This window comes from Protopterus annectens, chromosome 6.part0 (genome assembly GCF_019279795.1).
Source record: "Protopterus annectens isolate FY-2018-M chromosome 6.part0, PAN1.0, whole genome shotgun sequence".
NCBI lineage: Eukaryota > Metazoa > Chordata > Ceratodontiformes > Protopteridae > Protopterus > Protopterus annectens.
The window spans coordinates 833,429,094-833,453,912 of NC_056737.1; the positions used below are offsets into that span (position 1 = coordinate 833,429,094).

Consider the following 24,819-nt stretch of genomic DNA (forward strand, 5'->3'; position numbering starts at 1 on the left):
TGCTTTCTGAATGACTGTGATCTATCTTCTCCACCTCTTGGGGTTGGTGCTTGCCACTGTCTGGCTCTGAAAGATCCTTGAGGTTGCCCTCTACCCCTTGGGTGTCTGTATCTGCCCCTTTGAGGTCTGTCCGTGGCTGGAAAGGACCAATTTTTTGAAGGCCAGTTTCTGCTGAAACGTGGAGGTTTGTACCTGCAGGAAATCTTTCACTGTTTGCATTGATTTTGCTTTTTCCTCCATTTTCTTTAGTACCTCCTCAGCTTTAACACCAAACAATACATCTTTTTGAAGAGGTGAATCTAGTAATTTAGCTTTGACATGATCTGGTAAGGCTTGCTCTTTGAGCCAAGCATGTCTACGTATAACAGACCCTGTAACAGCAGCTCTACATGAGGCCTCTAAAGCATCAAAACCACACTGCAAGGTATGCTTACTCACTTGCTCTGCACCATGCAACAAGTCCTGCAACTCTTTTAAATCTGGTTGTTCTGGTTGTGTCATTTTGCTTTTCAACTGAGATAACAGAAACTGTTGATACTTTAACATATGGAACTGACAGTTTAATGCCCTCATGGTTAAAGTGGCAGAGGTATACACCTTTTCCCCCCACCTTTCTAAAGCTCTGGAATCTCTCTCTGAAGGTAAAGGGTTTTTAGCAGTAGAGGCCTTAATTCCCTTGGGACCCTGTGAAATAGTTTCTGGGTCAACAGTATGGCTTTTGTATAGGAACTGGTGTGAATCAGGAACCCGGTAATACCTGTCTGGTTTAACAGGAGCTGGAGGTGAAGAATCTGGATTGAGGCTGGCTTCTGTGTACACATCATCTAATATATCTAAAACAGGAGGGATAGCCAGGGGCCTATGCTGGGGGGAGCAAGAGAAAATCCCTGAGCCTTTTCTTGGAATCTGAGTAATCTTGGCCTTCCCAGTGAAAGTGTTCCCTCAATGTATGTAGGGTTTCCCCAAAAGAGTAGTCCTCAGTGGGGGAGACCGAGGGAATAGACTCCTCTGCATCAGAGTCTTCAAAAGGAGAATAGGTATAGTCCTGATCCTCAGAATGTTCAGAGGTAATAGTGGCTTGATCTGAGGATGGGTAGTCTTCCTCTAATCTGGGCCTTTTGTCCGAGGGGGGTTGAGAACCTCTGATAAGAGTAATCAAATCCTCAGCCATTTTGAGCATCTGTTTTTTAGGCATGGGACCTTGAGAGGGGGGTCTGAGGTCCCTGTTTTTTGGTTTTCATGGCTGCTTTAGATTTTGTGAAAGCTTTAATAGAGAAGGAGGAAGGCCTGAAGACACCTTGAGAAATGGCAGGCCTGTCTAAACTCTGCGTTTCCCCGCCAAGAGTGGCGTCGGTATCTGTAGTAGGAATGGGGACCGAGGAGCCTGCGACCTCGGGTACTGAAGACACCGGTAATGTAGTGTCATCGGTACTCAGGGGCTGCGTAGGCGCCTCGCTGAGAACCGGTAGTCGGCCTTAGCGTGGTGTCAGTAGTAGTCGCGGACCTCGTATGTCGGTCCTTATCTTTGCGTCTTTTACTCAAAACTGGAGTCGGAGTATCCGACGACATAATATAATTAAATTTTTTATCAAAATAGTGAAGGGCGAACTCCGCCTGACGCTTAATAGTGCGCTTGTTGAATCTAGCACAAAAACGGCAGGCCGAGACATCGTGGTCTGGGCCTAAGCAAGGTATACAGAAAGAGTGGAAATCCTTATGCGGTATTTGCTTCCCACATGAAATGCAATTATTAACTTTGTCTGACATCGGTCTGAGGCAAGAAAAGTTTCCCCAACGGGGTACTTAGCTTTCAAGACGACTCCGGCTGAAATATTTTCATAAATCTCAGGAGCTGGCCGACTGGCACTTGCGAACTGCTTCTGCTTCGGGCACCGCGCAGCAAGAAAGACTGACGAAGATGGTATCGGCTGCCTCTTTTATATCCCTGCCGCACTGATGACAACCGACGCAGGACCTAGACTTTGGAATTCGGCCGACAGAGGACCCGCCTGACGGCAGGATAACCCCATCTGTAATGACTGCAGCTGTATGCACAATGAACATCAAGTTAAAAACACAAATGCATATTATGCATAGTAGAGTTAAGCATTATTAATGTATACATTCTAGTAAATGTTGCTAAAATGTTTTACTTATTCACTGTCACACATTGGCTGTGTGCTGTACATGCAATCTGTATCAATGCTTTTATGTCAGTATTTTTTTTGTTTGCATTAAATGCATTTATTACTTCTTATGTTGCCCGAATCATGACTGAAAAGAGTCCTGGGACCACTTCACTTTCCTGGTTACTAAAGTATAAATAAATATGAAATAGAAAAAAAAAGGGGGTGAACATAACAGAAATAATTAAGGAACTAGTAAAGCACATTTTAATTCTGCATCATGCATGACAGAGAAAAAAACTTCCCAATGAAGGCATTGAGAAGTAGAAGACAGACTTAGTTTGGAGTCCTACTACTTTGTCAACTGTAAATGTACAGCAAGGAACATTTACTGTAGTGAGAGCTTTCACACCTCAACATGAGAGAGTGTGGGGGAAGGTCTGTCAGCTCTTTAGAACTACAAGACACCCTTTACAAAAGCCTGCTACTTACCTACTTTCTTTTGCTGGAAGTAGTGAACAGATATTTACAGCACAGAACAACCACTCAATGGAAGTAATAATAAAGGAAGATGGTTTTACAGATATACTCAGATTCTGACTTACAACATATTCTGCAAGACTACTGATGTAAAAATGTGTTTTGAATTTAGTTTCAAAATTTAAGCTGAAGAATGCAAGCCTTAATACTCATGAAATGAATGAGGCATAAGGGCAGAGTTACCTGTACAAGAAACTCTCAACAGGTACAGTGCCTTAATGAGTGAATGCATGACACAAACATGATCTAAAAAAGTTAAGGGTCTAAGATTAAAATGATAATTTTTTTACTTCTCAAACCACTTAGCACTGATGGGTACATGCACTAGTACAGCTCAAATACAAATATTAAGAAAATCCAAAAAGATGAAAGTGTATCGGGCTTCAGCTAAGAATAAAAACAGAAAAATATCTAGAAATGCTAAAGGACGAACGCTTAGGAATCACCAAAAATGAAGCTGACCAATACAATCAAATTACACTTTTATTCGAAAAATTGATTTAGCGCTTTCATCAACCAAAATGTTGACTTCATCAGAATACTAAACAGATGTCACTGATACATTTTATACCATTTAGATTTGGCGCCAAAAAATCAAAACCAATCAGCACACAGCAAATGCATGTTTTAAAATTTAAAGTAATACTATATATCATTAAAGTTCATATTACCAAATACTAAACCATAAAAATAATTAATGATAAACACTTCAACCTTTCAATATATCTGTTATATATAAAAACTTATTAAAAACATTTTTACATAAAAAAACATTTTTATATATGTATATGAAACATGTAAGGACAAGGGGCTTTATAGTTTAGCTAATAAAACTGGCTTAATAGGTACACTGTCATTCAAACCTGGGTAACTAGTAACATCTAAGAGCAATTACCACTTCACTTCTTTTTCACCTAACAATGTCTTGATGTTCCCACCCCTAGGATTAATGAATACCTGATCTAATATAGCAAACTTAAAGTGGTGATGGTCACCTTTATTTGTAATATGTCTATATATACAACCTCCAGGTTGTTCTTAATGTTATCCATCTTGTAAACAAAATTCGGTATATCGTCAATTATTTGAGATATGTCATCATCAGCCTTAAGTATATTCCAATTATCAGATATCAGTTTCTTCACCCTGTCTGCAAGAGGGCCATATTTTACTATACAAGCTCTACTGTATTGGGGTACACTATTCACATTTAAATTGGTGTCAACTTGAGGTATTGTGCCCCAATATATGCCAATCTTGTTATGACTGATTCGGAAGAATGTCATCTTTTTAACAGCGATTATTTCAGGTACATTAGGTTATACACGAGATTTTTGGATGGCATATTTATTTTGTGGGATGGCCCCCTGGAGGTATGTAATACACATTTAAGAAAATCTAATATGAAGGGACACACACGAAAGTGTGGAGGCTGTAATTATTGTAGTTATATATTGGATGCAGATAGTATTATTTTGGAAAATGTCAACAGGACGGAAATTATTTTTAAAAATGGTAACTGTAATACTATTATATACTTAGCAAAATGTATGGTGTGCCCTGAGTTTTATGTAGGAAAAAAATGATAGAATGTTTAAAAACAGAATATATGACCACTTATACTGTACAAGGAGAAAAAATTCCAATAATGCCCTATATAGATATATTGCAAATAAAGGTGACCATCACCACTTTAAGTTTGCTATATTGGATCAGGTATTAATTAATCCTAGGGGTGGGAACATCAAGACATTGTTAGGTGAAAAAGAAGTGAAGTGGCAATTGCTCTTAGATGTTACTTGTTACCCAGGTTTGAATGACAGTGTACCTATTAAGCCAGTTTTATTAGCTAAACTATAAAGCCCCTTGTCCTTACATGTTTCATATACATATATAAAAATGTTTTTTTTTTATGTAAAAATTTTTTTAATAAGTTTTTATATAACAGATATATTGAAAGGTTGAAGTGTTTATCATTAATTATTTTTTATGGTTTAGTATTTGGTAATTTGAACTTTAATGATATACAGTATTACTTTAAATTTTTAAACATGTATTTGCTGTTTGCTGATTGGTTTTGATTTTTTTGGCGCCAAATCTAAATGGTATAAAATGTATCAGTGACATCTATTTAGTATTCTGATGAAGTCAACATTTTGGTTGATGAAAGCGCTAAATCAATTTTTCGAATAAAAGTGTAATTTGATTGTATTGGTCAGCTTCATTTTTGGTGATTCCTAAGCATTCGTCCTTTAGCATTTCTGGATATTTTTCTGTTTTTATTCTTAAATATTAAGAAAACAAAGACCAAAACTGAGTGACTTATTCAAATGCACATTAAAAGCATGAGGCAGAAGACTGATAATTGTTTTTTGAATCAGGTAACAATGTTCTTAAGTTGGACAACATTCAGACTTACTTGTTTTCGAGACCTCATAGCTGCCTCCTCCAGAGTTTCAGCAGCTTCAAACTTGCCCTGACGTCTATAAAGTGCACCAAGGTTCTTTAAAGTGGTTGTCACTGTGGGACTGTTTGGGTGACAAAAAAAAAAAAGACAAATTTTAGCAATTTGTACAGGAAGAACATTTTCTACTACATTAATATGCTAGCTACAATAAATAGATCAACTGTCCATAGTTTTCACTGTGAATATAAATATGTATGTACGATTACATCATGAAAAGCTTCTCCTCCCTACACCACCCCACTCGTGTGCTAACCCTAACCCTATACGTCAAGCTACTAAAAACCCTTTCCCTAACAGTACCACAACACAAGACAAATGAATACAGAATACAAGACTGATCCTAACCCTTACTCTAACCTTAACCCACAAATATTTGCGTATTCACAACTGCCAAAACAGTTTTGCACATATTCTCAACCACCATTTTTTCATTAAAAGATTAATTTTCCTGCACACACCTCCTTACCTACATGTAAAACTAAACTAAGCCATATGCGATTCACTCAAATGAGCATTCATTCACTTGTGCATTCCACTCTTTTATACACCCACAAAACTTTTTTTTACCAAATGTGACTCCAACGTTTGAATTACAACTATATATATATATATATATATATATATATATATATATATATATATATATATATATATATATATATATATACCATATATACATATATATGTTGTGGTATTTTGATGACAATGGACACAGACATAACTGAAAATACAACTTTTATTAAACTCACAAGTTGCTTTATGCAAAGTTACAAAGTATACATTGAAAAATATACAGGCTCATCAACATAAAATATCCATGTGCTGTTCAAGTGAAATTCCAAGTATAAAATAAGCTTCTGATCAAGCTAAGATTACTTTGTTTGTGGCTCTACATGAGCCTGTTCTCACCCAGAGCATCCCAATCCAAGCCCATTGTTACACACAGTCTCTAGAGCTTCCCACTTTAGGCAGTCGAAGAGTCTCTTTCTCTCTCTCTAGTCATGAGGACACACTCACGGTTGAGAAATGATAGCAGTTTGCACTCTAACTCCAGTCAAGGACAATGGGCCTCCCTCTGAAACTTTAACAAATCTCCAGCAAATCTAAAATGGCTAAGAAAAGCCCTACTTTTATACAAGAACAAATTACACAACTGTTCTCAAAAACATTAACCCAATATGCAAGAATTTCTTGTTCATCTAATACAAGCATCACCCAAATGTTCTTAAAGAAACAGCACTATTTATATCACACAGCAGCATTAACAATGCTCAAAGGTCATAAGCATTTTTACAATATTTAAACCAGATACAGCATTCAATTCCCTAAAATACTATACAACTTCTGTCCCAGCTCAAAAGCCTGGGTATCAGTAAAATATCAGGGAGGAATGCAAGCCAAAATGCCACCAGTAAAGTAAGCAATGACAGTGTAGTACTGTCTTAGTATGGCCTGAAATCTAAACACAACGTTCTCATTTGCTATTCAAGAGTTGGCCACCACATCTGTCAGCCTTCATTTTGATAACGGATCTAGTTCTTATGAGTCAGTGGTTATAACAGGACACATTTCCAGGAGCAGAAAAAAAGTATTTAGTTCCTTCTGAAACTATTTACCTAGTCTAAAAGACCATAGGCCAAATTCTATAATGCCTACTCTAAGTGTACACTATATGCATTAAAGAACATCCCTGCCACATTTTTTGTGCTTTCTAGTCACTCAAAAAGATTACACTAAGTGTACATGTAGTCTACACTTTGTGGTAACCTTTATGAATCCCTGTCAATATTTAAAGCTGCAAGAAAAATCAGCAGGAAAACTAAAATTAGGATGAAGAAGGTTTGAGTTATGCCTGTGTTGTCCGTTATTGAATCCTGTAGCATATCTACTATAATACTGTGTTCTAGAAACAAATCCTTACTTCTACAACTTATTATGGCACTATCAATCTCAATTCCTTCAACTGTGCTATATGTAAACCCAAAAATGTTGGTAGCTGCTTTTTGTCCTTTTTCAAATTGCTCCTACTGCTGCTGAGAGTCCAGATAATACAACATCCCTTCTTTGCTCTTTTTAAGGGAAACACTAAAGTGACTATGACAATCCTTACACCCTATTGCATAAACACTACTTCCACTGTTTTCACTTTCAACAGAGTAGTCATTGCTATCACTTTGTTCTTCTGTTTCATTTGCAGCATTCCTTTCTGGCTTCTTTGCTTTAAATTTCTGACAACAGTCCTTTACAGGTCTGTATTTAATATCTTGCTGCAATGCTTTTTTAAACGCCTTTATTAAATTATCACTGAAGACATGGGCATAACAGAAAAAACATATTAACATTTTCCATTTGCATGCATTATACATCAGGTTTTCTTTCCAACTACTACCTGTCCAACATTATATAAATTGCTCAATTCCTGCCTCATCTTAAACCTCACTCTGAGAATTATTCTGCATGCACTGTTCCTATAAATTTCACTCGTATTTCTATGCAACTTGCTCCTTCCCTTTTCTAAAGATCCTTCCTTCCAGTTCTTTTATTTCTTACAATATTCATTACTTCCGATACAGCCAGTTTAGACTTTGATTTCCATTTTCTATTAATTGCCTTTTTCGCAGCTTACATAATTAATTTACTAAGGCCTTACTATGTCTAGGCAATTCAGATCCAGTGTCCCAGCTCAAAATAAAAATTCTTTAGCTACAGCAATTTGCTCACAGAATATTTCCGATAGAGTACTTACCCTGTGGGGAATTTTTAAAGTCTGCCAACTCAATATACCCCCCCACCCCAAAAAAAAAAAAAATCCCAGTTACCTCTTTCTGCTCATCAAACCTCTAACATTTATCTACATGAATAAAAATTCTTTGAAGTCTGCTTGGGGTATAAAAACACCTATACAAACACTTCCAAGCAAAAAACATAAGCCTCTTGGACTTTGTTGCAAACTGGGAGCTGTACATATGTCATCCCGTTGTTACCTTGTACAATGTTTTTCCAGTCTCTCTTCCCAATCTCTTCTAACCTCCACAGATTGATTATTATGATGCAATATTTTATGTGCTCTACTAATTATACATTTTTCAACAGCAGGTTCTCTTCTAGATTTGACTAAAAATTCTACCAGAGCACATCTTTCACTTAGGACTCCCCTATTCTTTTCTCTTTGAATCGCTTCCCTGGCAGAGAAGGCAGTCTCTAACCTTCAATCCAAACTTCTTCTTGACCTCATTCTACTCTACAAACTTTCTGTCTCATGTTATTTGCTCCCAATATCTTATTTTCCTTTGTCAGTTTTCTCCAGTAAATTTCACCCCCTTCTTGCCTATTTTCTGCACCCTAGTTGCAGTCCTCCCTATTGACAAAATCTCCTTTCTACATTCTCATGTTGGCTAGGTTCTTAGAATATTTTCTGCAACTTTATGAATGTAATAATCTGTATCGGTGCTATTATTATTCTCAATTTGGCTCTGTATCCAAGATCCCACTCTCCTTATTTATTGAGCTCCTCTCCTCCATCATCATTCCTTTCCATTTTGTATTATAGCCTTCTGCTTGCATTGTGTATGCGAGTCTTAAGTGCAGCTTTAAAATATCTCTTCAAATCAGGTAATTATAAACCTCTTTGTTCTACTGGGAGGATCTATATATCCCGCCTAACTCTTGCTCGTTTCCCCTCCAAGATAAATTCCTTCAACTTTATTAATTACTGTCCACAACTTCTCTGGTTTATTTTCACTGCTTGTATCTTACTATCCAGATCCATAAACAAGAGTTTCCAGTTTCTCCGCTTTTATATAACCTTTTGTTTAGTTTTTCCCACATATCCTTAGCTGCCATAACAAAAGCTTTTTAACCCATACACCTAAATACTTTATCCTATCATGTCCCCATAAATATGGTTATTGCTGAACTAGTTTGCGCATGGGTGCATAGCTTATGGCTACAGCCTTTGCTTTACCTCTATTATTCTTATATACCAAAAATATATGAAACGGTATCTAAATGTTCCAGAACACTTGGATGTCTTTCTGATTTATCAAAACAATATACCATCTGCAAATAGACAACTTTTCTTGATTACCACACCAATTACATCCTTGAATTTTCGACTCCCTTATTTTTAAATAAAAAGCAAACAACAAGGGGAAAGAAGACACCCCTGCCTGGTTCCTCTCCAAGCACACCTTATCAGACAGGACCTTCCCCCCACTTTAATTCTTGCATCCAATCCTTCATATATCCTCCGACTTAACTGTATTACTCTATCAGGGAATGCAAATGCTTCCACTGCCCTACTCACAAAATCCTAGGTTACTCTGTCAAATGTTTCCTATGCATTAAGAGCCACTAACAATGGTGGTATTTTCTTAAATTCTCATTCCCACTGCATCATCATTGTTCTTTTAATGTTGCTAAATGTTTGCCTTCTTTCCACAAAACCACATTGATCCATATCTATCAATTTTGATAATACATTTGCCATTCTTTAGGTAGTATAGACAAACACTTTTTAGCTACTGTTTAAAATTGAAATGGGTTAATATGAAGTTGGGTCTGATGGCTTTGTACCCTCTTTGGGTAATACAGCCACCAGGGCCTTGTTCTAAGATGCAGGTTCTTCCCCTTTCCTAGCTACCATCAAATTATGTTCACCAAAACTCTCCAAAATTCGAACGCCTTGACAATTCATGTATGTTATCTATTGTTACCTGTCACTTGTCACCCGTATGATAGTACTAAGTGTTAACCAAGTTAACTAAGTGCTAACTACTTTATGCATATAATTTCTGTGGATTATTCTGATGATTGTATTCTCCTTTGCATGTACTGTGGAGCTTTTCTCCCCAGGCCTCCACTGAAAATGGGCTCTGTATAGTCAGTGGACTCTCATAGTAAACAAAGTACAAATTAATAAAAACTAAAATCTCCCAGATCTTTATATCACTTTTTTTCTTTCCTAACTTTCAAACTTCCATAGGAATTCCACCTGTTCCTAGAGATGACCCTGCAGATTGATTATAAATCACTTTTCTTCCTCACCTTCTCCTATCTTAACCATTAGTTGTTGAGCCCCACCTTCATCTAATGCTGGAAAAAATTTATTTTCCATAAATATTTCAATTTCTGTTGTTTATTGGTTTCCACATTCTCATTTGCTTTAAACACATTTTCATAAAATTTCAAAAATATCTTCAATACCTCTACAAGATCTCTGGTTATTTTTCTTCACAGGCTTCCCAAGTTTGATGACAACTCTTCCTACTTCCTGCTGCCTAACCTGTTCTGCTGAAAGTTTCTGTGCTCTGGACTAATCAAAAATAGTTGATTACAACAATCTAATCTCATGCATATTATCCAAATCCTTCCTTGTTCACCCTTTAATACTCTGCAGTTGCTCCTCTTCTTAGTCTGTGAGATTCCTGTTATTCTATATCTCATTAACATTTGTCAGCCCCTCCAAATAATTCCTATTATTTAACAATGTATATTCCTCTTATTTCTTCCCTATTTTCTCCATTTTCATTTTATCCCACTCACTAGCTATCACTTCTGAAAAAACTTCTATCTTCTGTCATAACTCTTGAATATTTTGTACCACCTATTCCCAATAATATACATATATATATATATATATATATATATATATATATATATATATATATATATATTAACAAGTAGGTGGGAAACTGTAGGGTCTCATTTTTACTTCATTATCCTGGATTTTTATCTTAACTTTTACTGGTGCGTGATCTGAAATACTTATTATATGTGTGATGAAGCTTTCAATTAAATGTACATGTTCCTTGGAAATATAACCTCTATCTAGTCAAGCCCAGTTATTGTACCCTGGGGAAAAAACACATTCTGTCAGAGTTCCTAGTACTGAATTCTTGACTTTCATATGTTAACACACCTCTTCAGAAATCTACCCTCTTTTGGTTTTATTTTACCTTGTAGGTTCCTCTGATACATCACTATTGCAAATCAAGTTTCAATCCCAAATTACAAGTAATATTCCCTGCTAAAAGATTGTTTCTCCCTAATTTTTCTTAAGCTCCATAATGGCAGTTTTCAGTGGAATACAGATAAATGTCAGTATAATCCTTCTTTGTCAATAGTTCCCTACTACCATAAATCATTTTTTTCTTTTTTTTTAACACTACTGGAGCCCCTCAACAATCAATATTAATACCCTTTTTCCTTTGTCCCTGATAGTCTGCTAAATATGCATCCTGAAATCCTTTCTTTGTCAAATTTACATGCTCATCTCTTTCCACATGGCACCTGCAGCATTTCTATTTGCACTCTGCATTTCCTAATATAATTCAATACTCTTTCCATTCTGTTTGTACCTGTAAGGCTACTTATATTCCAAGATAATATGATTTATGATAAAAAAAAGACTACTGCCCCCTCCGAATTATACATGAAAGTTTTTTTTTTTTTTAATTCGTATTTCCAACTTTTGTCTTGCACATCTTCACTAATTTTCAGCAGACTGATCTTTCATACACTTGATTCTTCTCATCTCTATTTTAATCAATTTCACATCTCTCAAGATTTTTAATGTGATGAAAACCCTCAAACAAAACAAAAACTAACTACATTTTCAGAACACTCCCATCTGCTATTAACTTATGCAAAACTATGCAAATGTTCAATAAATGAAGTTTAACCCTCCAGATAGGAACAATTGTCTCAAACTGATATTAACTAATGTAAAATTAAGGTCACGCAGGATTCAGCCTGTTTTCTCACTTACATTGATTGCTGCCTGTTCTTTTCTCTCTATTCCACTCCCACGTGTGGAAAGCAACTTGTATGCTTTCAGAAAGTAGTAACTTTTATCCCTAAAAAAATTGGACTGGCTGTTTTTAAATACAACTAAATTGTGCACTCTTCTATTAAATACATTTAAGTATAAAGGCTGCTAGTGAGGCTACTACCTCGTTTACCATAACAAACTATTTTCACTGAAATATTTACCATTGCCCCTTTAACTTTGCATTTGCCTCAACAAAGAATGCTCACAACTTTCAAGATAAATTGTTTGCACTTGCAGACAGCTCATCTCCATGTAATAGAAATGCAAAAAAAACACTAAGCTTTGCTGATGCATGGAGGAATGTTTGCAAATTTTGCTCAGAACAGACTGTACAGAATTCTCCTAGCCAAATGCCTTCAGCTGCAGACTTCTTGTACTCTGTTAAAAAGACTTGTTAATGCAGGGAAATAAGCCAATATCTTTGCAGGTGCAAGAAATTTAGTATTTTCATGGCTTTCATCATTTTGTCCTATTTTTCAAGACTATTAGCTTATACAAATAACACTTGTTCAGAGTTTCAGTCAAGGACATTAATCTAAACATCCACACCTGTAAAAGCAAGAGAAATGTTTAAATTAATTCTACATATAAACAAACCAGTGCACTTTAACACCCCTCCTTTACCACAGCAGCTCAGGATCACAGCATATTAATTTAATCCTGTTTCTGTCCAGCCTTCCTTTTCTTCTCATTACACTGTAAAGGCTATATTTCTGAAAACGAAAAAAAATACATTTTTATTTTAATATACTTAATACATACAACATTAACTGAAAAGAACCCCCTCCATTTAAAACAGCCCTGACTGTAAGCTACTTTAAACTACTTTATAATATAGCATGCGGTTTATATCATGAAATGTTTTATATAAACACTAATAAAAACAGAAGTTGTTCAACTTACAGTTAATGTTTAGAAAGACACTAAAGGGGAAAAATTAACGACAAAGTGGGGGTATATTTTTTACAGTCTACCCATAAGTTTAACAGAGTCAACAAATGTCCAGTCTTTTTTAGCCACTTTTTCTTGCAAAGCCATACTTCCCCAAATGTGTCAGAAGCTTAGGTCACTAATTATTCACTAATGTCAGTGTTGCTGGTTTTCTTCTTGATCATCTCCATCTCACAACACCAGACTCTGGTTCAAGTCCAAGGTACTTCTGATTCTTCTAGTTAGCTCCCGTACTTGTTGCCATCTCTCGAGCATTATCCTTTGGAACATCAGAAAAGTTTTCATTGGCAGATTCTATCAGCTTAACTGTCATAAGAATGAGAAACAGAGTACCTTCTGTTTGCTGGCTCACTTTTTGTTGGATAATTTTTTTTTCCTACCATAGCCTGTTCTACATCAAAAATGTCTTTGATCCTCCAAGAAAAAATATTCTGAAGACAGCAGGATACAGCAGTTTACATCTCACACCTGACTCTCAACATTCCCTCATTACTGGGATAAATTTGCTTCTCTTCTGTCTGATGTACAGTAATCAATCATTTTCCACAAACACACACTCTGCTATCTCCAGTTTTTAATATTTTCCCTTCTGGCACAACTTTGTCAAGATTAACTCCTTCTGCTGGTATGATTACAATTCTACTATTACAGGTCTTGGCTGCTTTCACATGGCCAGGTTTGGGGCATACACTCAGTGTGCCCCTCCGATTAACAAATCCTACTATGGAACACCAGTCCAGTAGCTTATTTGCAATATTAATACAATCTGCTCCTTCCAGTTTCTCTGGTACAGCAGAAAATCTCAGGGTTTCGCTGCACCTGCTGTCTTCTAACTTCACCATTTTTGAAACTTCGCTTTTTGAGAAGCCTTGTACTCAGCCAGCCTTTTCTTCATTTCAACTAAATCACCTCCAAGTACATTTGATTTATTATTTCCTCTAAATTACTACAAGCCATGTCTTGTACCAAAGCTGAAGCTTGAATTACTTGTTTTTGCTGAACAGCTGCAGGATTCTTTCTTCACCCTTTCTGGTAAATTTTCTTTCAGGCTTTCCAAATGTATTCTTTGCAGGCAACCAGTCACAGTACTTACTAGCCAGAAACTGAACGTTACCCAAGCTGACTATATCATTGGTCCTTATTTCTCACTTTTTATTTTCACACTGGAAGAGCTGAAATTAAGTTGTTGATTACAGCTATCTTGGAAATCCCATGCAATGCTTTGTGTTGTGCTTTACTCTCTCTATAAGGTTTTAAGCAAAACTTCACTTCTGGAGGTGCCTCTACATTCTGCTCCATCAGATTCATCCTCCTAGGCTGACCTGAAAACATTTCCTTCCTTTCTTTTTGGCTAAAAATTCTGGAACCTTTTTTCAGGGATTCAGAAAGAATCCTAGCAATCACATTAAGGGCTGTGTTATAAAGGCCTTGTTTCAACAATGAGGGATTTTACAATTTAAAGGCACATTAGCCACAAAGACAAAAGACCTTATTGGCTAAGTTGCTCACATCAGAATCACTGTTAACTCCAGCAAGTGCAGATCAGCACTTTTTTGTGGTAGTTAATAGCAGCAGCTGATGCATTGTGTTACCACAGGCACCATACCCATACCTGTCCATGTGTTGTCAGAACATTCCTGGTGTCTCCTTTTTTTCCTGCCATACAGTGCAAAACTAGGTATACTGGTGGACTTCTATGCTTGTAGAAGGAATAATTAAAATCCATCCCTGACTATTAATTTTGGTAGTCTTGATTTCATGTGCTATGAGGCTGAGAGGCATGCTTAATGTTCCCTGTCCCTCCCCCCTCAAAAGTCATGAACTGCTGCTGGAATTGAATAATGCTCAAGATATGTTTAAAAAACAAAACAAAACAAAACAAAAAAAAAAAACCCTGCTGTACAAACTTATTTATCGCATTTATCTCAGTGGGTTAATGCTGAGGTTTCTTGTAGCAAGGGTACAGGTTTCGTAGCCTTCTCCCTTTGTACTTTTTTTTTAAGTCTGATTTTTTTCTAGCACTAATATCTTCTGTGGGAAGTGGGATGGTACTGGGTCAGAACCCCTTTTAGCTCCTTTAAGGCATGCTACTTATAGTACCCTCTGTGTCTGCTGGGTTCCCAGCACCAAAACTTTTTCTTTTTTTTAAATGTGCCATTATGGCATGCAATGTAGAGTTTCTCTGGTGTCTAGCGTTCCTGCCCTCGAACCACAGCTTCCCTGGTGTCTATTGATCCTTTCACATACCATTACATTTAAGTGTTGTAAAGGCATGAGATATAAAAGTTCACCATAGTGGTTAGTGGTTCACTCCTCTGATAATGATAGTTGACCTTGAGCAGCTGAAGGATAAAACTGACAAAAGACAGGTATACAAGGGGTACCCTGTCCAAAACAGTGCTTGTCTTGTTGGATCAGGGTGATACAAATATGCATAAACAAATGGTCAAATTGACTAATGCTCTATCTGAGCTTGCTGAAAAGCTAGGAAAATACAGTAAATAAGAGACTGTACAAAATGAACTGCACATTAACATGCAAACTAATAAGCACCATGAGATACACAAAATGTGGAATGAAGTAAATTAAAGAAAGAAAATATACTGTTCATAGTTCAAAAACTATAAATAAAATGAGAAAACAACCTGGCAAAAGCCTCCTAGAAGATTGATACGATTCCTAAAACAGTAGCTTGCAAAGCTGAAGGAAGTAAATGAACTAAAGTAAACTAAAATACATGAAACAGAAAAGGAGATGCTGCAACCAGAAAGAGAAACCTAAAATGTATCATAGAAAGATGAAAAAAAATATTCCAGAATGTGAAAAGCCTGAATCTAGTGGGAATAACAAAAGGCCTTCAAAAAAACAAATACCATGGAGGCTGAAAGGCTGAAAATAGGAAAAGATCTATGACTGATGGACTGTACTACACGCCACAGATCAGCAAGGTTCAGGTGAAATCTCAAGTGAATACGGACATTTTTTGGAAGTCACCCTTGTTCAGAATACAGCAACCTGGAAATCAAAGGGATTTGCCTTTATGACATCTGAAAGCTCAGCAAGTGCCAGAAATGTAACAGATGCTCTAGATGGACTTTCATTAAATGGATGTCAGAGCCATGCAGACAAGGCACTTCCATGTTGGAATATTTCCAAAAGAAGCCAGTCTACACGTACCCATGGTCACTATTATGATGCAAGAATAGGATGACTGGATGGTACTCTTGGCCAACTATACTAGAAGCTGGCTGGCCAATGGGATTTCACATAACCCAAGTTCTTAGCTCAGTGGGATTATGTATGGACAACCACATGTCTGAAGTGTTACATGATGAAACAGCAGCTCCAGGTCTTAACTGAGGGCGGTGATATAGTAATGACGACCAGATGTTTTAAGTGTCATGTGATGAAATGGCCCACAGGAGCAGCCATAGCCAAAAAAGATTTCCAGAGTGGAGGAGAATAGATATTCTTCAGTGGTAAAAAAATAGAACTGAGAAAAAGACTAACAGACAAAGCAGAATGTAAAGCAAGGAAAGCTAAGTAAACAGTCTCTTCTGGAAAAAGTTTATGCTAAAGGTACTTTGCAGGACTCTAAGCAAAATGGTGCTGTTTCTGTATTACAAATATTCTGCCATAGAGCTGTACAAGAATGAAGTAATTCATTGAAAACTCATACCACAGATCCAAGAGACCAAATAAACAAAGCTTCAGTAAGTGAAAAGACATTACTTTTTAGAAACTAAGGGTGTGAAGACTTGTTTGTTCCCATTATTGGTGAAAACTTGTGAAATGTGTTAAATGCTGATAAACCTGTTTGAACTATATAGTGAAAAGCAAATAAGGGGAAATCCAGGACACAAAATGTATGTAAAAGATGTGTTATAGCTAATTTCCCTCTACACATGATCATAAGACCCCACATTATATATACAGATCAGGGAGCGAGTATGGTGAGTGGCAAGTAAATGACACTTGAAACAGGATAAGTATCATAATGTAAGAAGCAGTGAAATGTGTTCACACAGACAACAAATATCAAAGTCATATTTGTTAGGAAAATAACTAAAGTTGATCAAATGATCTAAAATAGGCTGCAACACTTGGTCTGTTCAACAGAAAGGTACACTGTTTGCAGGTGATTTAGACAGCTACAAAATTAAGGCTAGTGAAATGCAAACATTGCAGATAAACATGCAAGGCTGGAGTTGTGGAGAAGATCAAATATGAATGCACTATAATCATGACAGATATCTGTGGTTGATACAAAGAAAGAAAAAGGGTTGAATGCAATTTTTTTTGTACCCACCCCCATGGTCCCTCTAGCTTCATTCATTTTGGTCTATTTGTTCCAGGAAAATAGGAACCAAGCATTCCTGGGCTAGATGACAGGCCTATGGCCCCATTAATTTCTGCCCAAGAACCCCATCTGTCCTCCATTCCCTAGCAAGAGCTGGGCAATAAGGAGCAGTGCAGCCTGGTAGTCTTGGGGTATGGCCCATCTTTCCATTGGGAGCACCCCTTCTGTGGCTCTTCTGAACTCATAACTACTACCTCCCAAGGGGAGGTGTTCCTCTACTTCCAGGATTCCACTCGGCTACCTGAAAGTACTACAATAGCTCAAGTTTGGCTGGCACAGAACTCCACTAAGTAAACATCTAGTGCTATTGTGTCACCTAGGTGGTAAGCCAGAGTTGCCCCACCCTTCTGAATGGGTGAGCATTCAGTGGTCTTGCAATCCCATCCTCCCCAGCCAGCTCCTACAGACATCAGAGCTACTAGTTGAACTTGGGTCACCTTTGGCATAGTCAGGACTTTATCCCTCTACACCACAGAGCTTGCTTGACTGCCACGTTCTTGTTCCATAAAACCAAAGAAGTGGTGTTGAGAAAAATGAGATACAGATAGATGGCTGGGCTCTATCTCCAGGTATGCATCAACCACTCCCTCTGAAAATGCAAGTGGTAGGTGACTGAGGTAGTCTAAACATGCAGTATATACAGTGGATATAAAAAGTTTACACATCCCTGTTAAAATGCCAGGTTTTTGTGATATAAAAAAATGAGACTACAATAAATCATTTCAAAACTTTTCCCACCTTTAATGTGACCTATAACTTGTACAATTCAATTGAAAAACAAATAAATCTGTTAGGGGAAAAATATAAAAAATAAAAAATGTAGAATAAGCTGGTTGCATAAGTGTGAACACTCAAACTAATACTTTGCTGAAGCACCTCTTGATTTAATTACAGCATTCAGGTTTCTTGGGTAGGAGTCTGTCAGCATTGCCCATCTTGACTTGGCAATATTTGCCCATTCTTCCTTGCAAAAGCCCTCCAAATCTGTCAGATTGCTAGGGCATCTCTTGTGCACAGCCATCTTCAGGTCACCCCACAGATATTATATTGGATTTAGGTGTGGGCTCTGCCTAGGCCTATCCAAAACTTTAATTTTCTTCTGATGAAGCCATTCTTTTGTTGATTTGGATGTATGCTTGGGTCATTGTTGTGTTGAAAGGTGAAATTCCTCTTCATCTTCAGCTTTCTAGCACACATCTGAAGGTTTTGGGCCAAAAGTGACTGGTATTTGGAAATGTTCATAATTCCCTGCACCTTGACTAAAGTCCCAGTTCCAGCTGAAGAAAAGCAACCCCAAAGCATAATACTGCCACCACCATGCTTCACCATGGGGATGGTGTTCTTTTGGTGATGCGAAGTGCTGTTTTTGCGACAAACGTATCTTTTGGAATTGTGGCCAAAAAGTTCAACCTTGGTCTCATCATACCATAACACATTTTCCCACATGTTTTGGGAGAGTTGATGTATTGTTTTTCAAATTTTAGCTGGGCCTGGATGTTTTTCTGTGTAAGAGAAGGTTTCTGTCTTGCAACCCTACCCCATAGCTCAGACATATGTAGAATACAGGATATTGTTGTCACATTAAGTAGTACACAGCCAGTACTTGCCAGAAATTCCTGTAGCTCCTTCAGTGTTGCTGTAGGTCCCTTGGCAGCCTCACCAGTTTTAGTCTGGTCTTTTCATCAATTTTGGAGGGACGTCCAGTTCTTTACGTCACTGTTGTCCCATATTTTCTCCACTTTTTGATGACTATCTTCACTGTGTTCCATGGTATACCCAATGCTGTGGAAATTTTTTTGTATCCATCTCCTGACTGATACCTTTCAACAATGAGATCCCTTTGATGCTTTGTAAGCTCTCTGCGAACCATGGCTTTTATTGTAGCAGGCAACGGAGTAAATGTCAGGAAAATCCTACTAGGAAAGCTGAACTTTATTTGGAGTTAATCAGAGTCTCTTTAATTGATGGCAGGTGTGCACCCAAGAAGACTGAATGCTGTAATTAATTCAAAAGGTGCTCCAACAAAAGTAGTAGTTTAAGGGTGTGCACACTTATGCAACCAGCTTATTGTATGTTTTTTTTTATATATTTTTTCTCCTAACAGATTTGTTTTTCAATATAGCTCACATTAAAGGTGTGAAAAGTTTTGAAATGATTTATTGTGGTTTCATTTTTTTACATCACAAAAACCTGTCATTTTAACAGGGGTGTGTAAACTTTTTATATCCACTGTACCAGTGCCACACTCTGTATATACACTGAAGCAGAAACTAGCATTGCTATGACATATGCACAGAAAAGAAAAAAACTAGAGGCTCAATGGCAAAAGTACAAAAGGAAGGAATGACCACATGTCAGGTAACTCCCAAGATAACTCAAGATAGTAATACTACTAAAACTGCACCTTTATGGCACCTCACTCATTCACTGCTACCTGACAAGAGCTCTAAAAGAAAATTAAACAGATGAACAATTATGAACTAAAACCGTGCTGCAGTCTATGGCCCACACAGCTTTCAATGCAAATGAAAAAAAAATGGTAATACTACAAAGCTCAATTCAAATCCCCTGACACGGGGGGAAAAAAAAGTTAAAAAAATACAGCACTTTGTTGAAGTACTAGACGTCTTTCTCAAAATAGTAGCCTCAATCCAATTCATGACACCATACAACTTTACAAGATATTACATTCTGGGACCAAAGGTCTTTTTATAGCTCACAGTTGATAAGTTGCAAAGCAGCAGTTAAGAAGACTCTTGGCAATAGGACTGGACCAAGAAGCAATAAAGACATACAGAAACTCCAACATTTTCTTATCTTTACTCATCCATCCACAACCTCCCTTTCCCATTTTTGCACATGGGGTAGGGGTGTCAGTTCAACAGTGACAATCACCTAGAGATCAGGTTTACTAGAAAAAGATGCCAAAGCCAAATAAACACTACTCCCAAAATAAAATGACAATTACCCTTTAGATGTGAATCAGAAACATTACCCCATTTACTTTTTTAAAACACCTATTGCTGAGTTATCATTTGTGACATTGATTAGTTTTATCTAACTGTAAATGTGCCTAACTGTATTAGCAAGTTAAAATTAACAAACATTACACTTCACATATATTGCTACATATCATATAACCTAAGCAGCATTACATAAATTATCCAATTCCTGCCCCTTTTTTTAAAAAAACATTTTTATTAAACCATCACTTATGATGTAAGCAATCATGCATTTATATAAATGAAAACAAACCACACTGACACAATCCTAGTTGCAAGCATTTTACATCACAAACCATAAATACGCACCAGTTGCAAACATTATACATCACGTATAATATACCCAATCCTTTTCAGTCAAACTTTACATAGCTCATTTAAGTCCTGCCTTGTTTTAAACCTCATTCCTCCCCTGTATGTATTGTTCATACAATTCCCATTTTTCCTATGTAGCTTGCTTCTACCTTTTTCTAAAGATCTCAATACCAGTTGCTTTATCTCTGTTACTGTATTCAATACATCTAACATAGTTGGTTTAGATTTTGATTTCCATTTTCTAGTAACTGCTTTTTTGGCAGCCACAATAATTAGAGACAGCAAGGCCTTAACATGTCTAGGCAATTCCAGTTCTGCATCATAGCTCAGAATAATAATCTCCATCATCACACCAATCTGCCCACCCAGCACCTCCAGCAGTGCATCCTGGAAGGAATCCTTAAAGTCTGCCAACTCACTGCACTCCCAGAAAATATGTTCCCAATTACCTCTTTCTTCCCCATCACACCTCCAACATTTGCTATTTACCGGAGGAAAAATTCTCTTGAGTCTACTTGGGGTATAAAAATATCTATGTAGACATTTCCAAGCAAAAATCCTAAATCTTCTAGATTTTGTTGCACATTTGGCAGACTTACATATATCCTCCCATTGTTTCTTTGTGGATTGATTACCCATTCTCTCTTCCCAATCCTTTCTAACCTCCTCTGACTGATTCTTACAGTTATCATGCAATGTTTTATATGATCTACCAATTATTCATTTTTTAATGGCAGCTTCTGTTCTAGATTCTACTAAAAATTCTACCAGTTCCGGTCTTTCATTTAGGACCCCCCTATTTCTTTCTCTTTGCCTGTACTCTGACATCAATCCTTGATAGGGAAGGCAATCTCTAACTTGCAGTCCAAATGAATTCTTTGCATTTTCCCATTCTATCATCTTTCCCTCTCTAGTTATTTGCTCCCAATATCTTGGTTCCTTTGGCAGTTTTCTCAAATTCCCGCCCCCTCTTGCCTATTGTCTATATCCTTAATTGCAGTCACCCATATCAGCAGAATCTTCTTTCTCCATTCTTGTGTTGGCTTGGTTCTTAGAATACGTTCTGCTACTTTATGGATATAATATTCAGTATGATTGTTATTCTCCTTAAAGGGCTGCATCCAAAATTCCAGTCTCTCCTTGTTTCTTAAGCTTCCCCCCTGTTTCAACATTATCCTTTTCTGTTTTGAATTATAGTCTTCTGCTTGTGCTATGTAGAGCAGCCTTAACTGTGTAGCTCTGAAATACCCCTTCAAATTAGGTAATCCCAATCTGACCTGTTCTACAGGAAGAATGATCTTATCCCAGATAAAGTCCTTCAGCTCTTTATTAACTGCTATCCACAACTTCTCCTCTGAATGATAAACATATGGCTGACCTGTGTACAAGTCTAAAGGGACTAAAAACATTTAACTGCTTGTATCTTACTACCATAGCCATATAACAAAGCTTCAATTTTCTCAGTTTTTGTATTATCTCTTCTTCCCACATATCCTAAATTGCCACAACAGAATAATTTTAATCCACACTACTAAATACTTCATTTTATCATGTCCCCATAAATAAGGACACTGCTGAACCAATTCATGCATGGGTATATAATTTACAGCTACTGCCTTTGTTTTAGCTTCATTAATTTTCTATCCCAAAAAGATCTGAAACTGTCTCAAAATGTTCCACAACACTGTAATGTCTCTTTCTGGCTTTGTCAGGTATAAAATAATATCCACAAACAGCGCCAGCTTTTCTTGACTACCATACCAATCATATCCTTGAATTTCTGAGTCCCTTATTTTCTTTCCCAATGATTCTAAATATAACGCAAATAACAAAGGAGAAAGACGACACCCTGCCTGGTTCCACTGCTCAAGGAGAAATTATAAGAAAGGTCCGCACCCACTTTAATTTTCACCTCTGATCCCTCATATATCCTCCTAATCAACTTATAATTTTTTTTAAGAAATGCAAATGCTTCCATTGCCCTTCTCATAAAGGCCCAGCTTACTCTGTCAAATGCTTTCTCTGCATCAAGACCTACCAACAACAATGGCATTTTCTTACATTCTGCTTCCTTCTGGATCATCAGTGTTCTGTTAATGTTGTCAAATGTTTGCCTCTCCTCCCCAAAACTACAATGATCCATATCTATAACGTATGGCATTATTTTTGCCATTCTCTTAGCCATTATGGACATGAACACTTTATAATAGGGTCATAGGTTGGTACTAGGCTATCGGCCCTAGGGCCTATACAAGCCTAGCCATAACAATTCCCTGGCTATTTCTTCCCACACTATTTACTTCCCTGGACCCCTGTCTAGCAGGGTAACTGACGTGATCCCACGGTGAATTTCCTTTCTCCCATCCAATTGTCAAGGTTTCTTTTGAAGAGGGACAAAGAGACGCTCTGCTTGACATGTATGGGCAGTCTAGTCCAGAGTCCGGGGAGTCTCTGGGCCAGGAACCTATCCCTCCAGCATGTTTTGTTATTGTGATGACAAGGTTTAGATCCCTGGAGCGTGTGGCTCTGAGGGATTGGGATTTCTTTAACTGTAGCATGTCCAACAGCTCTGGGTTTGACATGGCCCTGTATGTTAAGCAGAGATCGCCTCTGAGTAGACGATATGCGACAGAGTATAGCTGGAGTTGTTTAAGGCGGTCAGCATAGTGCTTCTGTTTTAGGCCTGTGATTCTTTTAGTGAGGTATTTCTGCAGCCTTTCCAGTTGTTGCAGGTGTCTTGAGTGCTACATACCAAATGGGGCGTTGTATTCTAGAATGGGTCTAATGAGGGATGAATACAGTGGGACAATGACCTCCTTTTTTCTGGATGAAAAGCCCTTAGTGATGAGGTGTGCCACATAGAAGGATTTCCTGACTGTTGTGGCGATGTGGTTATCGAACGTGAGACCACTGTCCACCTGTGTCCCTAAGTCTCTTAATAATGCTGGTTTAGTATTGAAATGGGCCTGTATGAAGCTGGATCTGATGCATCTTTACCCTCTTTAGGTATTACAGCTACCACTGCTTTCTTCCAGGATGTTGGTACTTCTCCTCCTCTTAAAATATTGTTAAACAAAACCTTCCAGATCTTTATCAGTTTTTTCCCTCACAGCTTCCAAACCTCCACAGGAATACCATCTATTTCTGGGGACTTTCCTGTACATTGGCTATACATCACAATTTGTACGTCATCTTCTCCTATCCTAACCATTAGTAATTCAGCCTCATCTACCTCTAACCTTGGCATATTTAACTCTTCCATAAACATTTCAATTTGTATCTTTTCTTAATTTCCATATTTCTCTGCTTTATACAGACTTTCATAGAATTTACAAAATATTTCTAATACCTCTACAGGATCTCCTGTTACCTTCCTTGTTACAGGCTCCCTAAGCTTGGCAAAGCCGTTTCTGCTTTCTGTTGTCCGAGGAGTTGTGCTAAAAGTTTGTGTTCTAGTGTTAAAATACAGTTGCTTAACAGCAATCTTTCTAAAGTTGTGCATATTATCAAGATAATCCCTTATTTTTTGCTTAGCATTCCACAGTTCATCCTCTTCTTCTGTGAGATTCACCCTATTCTGCAATACTTTGTCAGTCCCCATACCTCTCAACTGTCCAGATTTTTGCTCATATTTTTAGTCTGTTCCTCATAAAATTTGTGTTTTTCTGACAAATCATTGTGATGATCTAAGACTTAAAGTCACTAAATAATGACATGCCTTTGAGTTTCAGACTTTATACCCTTCAGAAAATGCATACTAACACAAATCCTGTTATTCTAGCAACTTTTAAGTTTATAAGATCAATATTTGAAATGTGTCCCTATTTTTGTGCCTTTGTTTCCCCATGTTGTCAGGCTTTGTCCAGACTTCTTGAACTAAGAGATTGAGAGGTATGTCAGTCCCTCTAAATAATTCTTGTTACTTCTTAACCATAGCTCCCTTTCTTTTAATTCCATCCTATTTTTAAACGCCACCTTAATTTTATCAGACTCCCTAGGTATATTTTCAGAAGAAATTTCTATCATCTCTAATAGATCCTGAATAATCTCTACTACCCATTCCTTAAATTCCTCTCTTTTCAACAGATACGTGGGAAAGTGCCAAGTGTCTCGTTTTTATTTCATTACCTTGTGTTTTTATTTTAGTTTTTATTGGCGCATGATCTGAAATAGTTATTGGGTGAGTATCAAGACTTCAATTTCTTGTGAAATGTAAATTCCGTCTA

The 24,819-nt window shown here is 37.2% G+C and overlaps 1 protein-coding gene across 6 annotated transcripts in view; it reads right to left on the reverse strand.

Moving 5' to 3' along the window:
• KLC1 (kinesin light chain 1) overlaps positions 1-24,819 on the reverse strand; it is a 1,225,216-nt gene that overhangs the window by 482,577 nt on the left and 717,820 nt on the right. For all 6 annotated transcript variants that reach the window (XM_044074509.1, XM_044074508.1, XM_044074510.1 and 3 more), the window contains one exon: positions 5,086-5,194. In XM_044074509.1, coding sequence (XP_043930444.1) covers positions 5,086-5,194 — 109 coding nt within the window. The remainder of the gene's footprint in view (positions 1-5,085; positions 5,195-24,819) is intronic.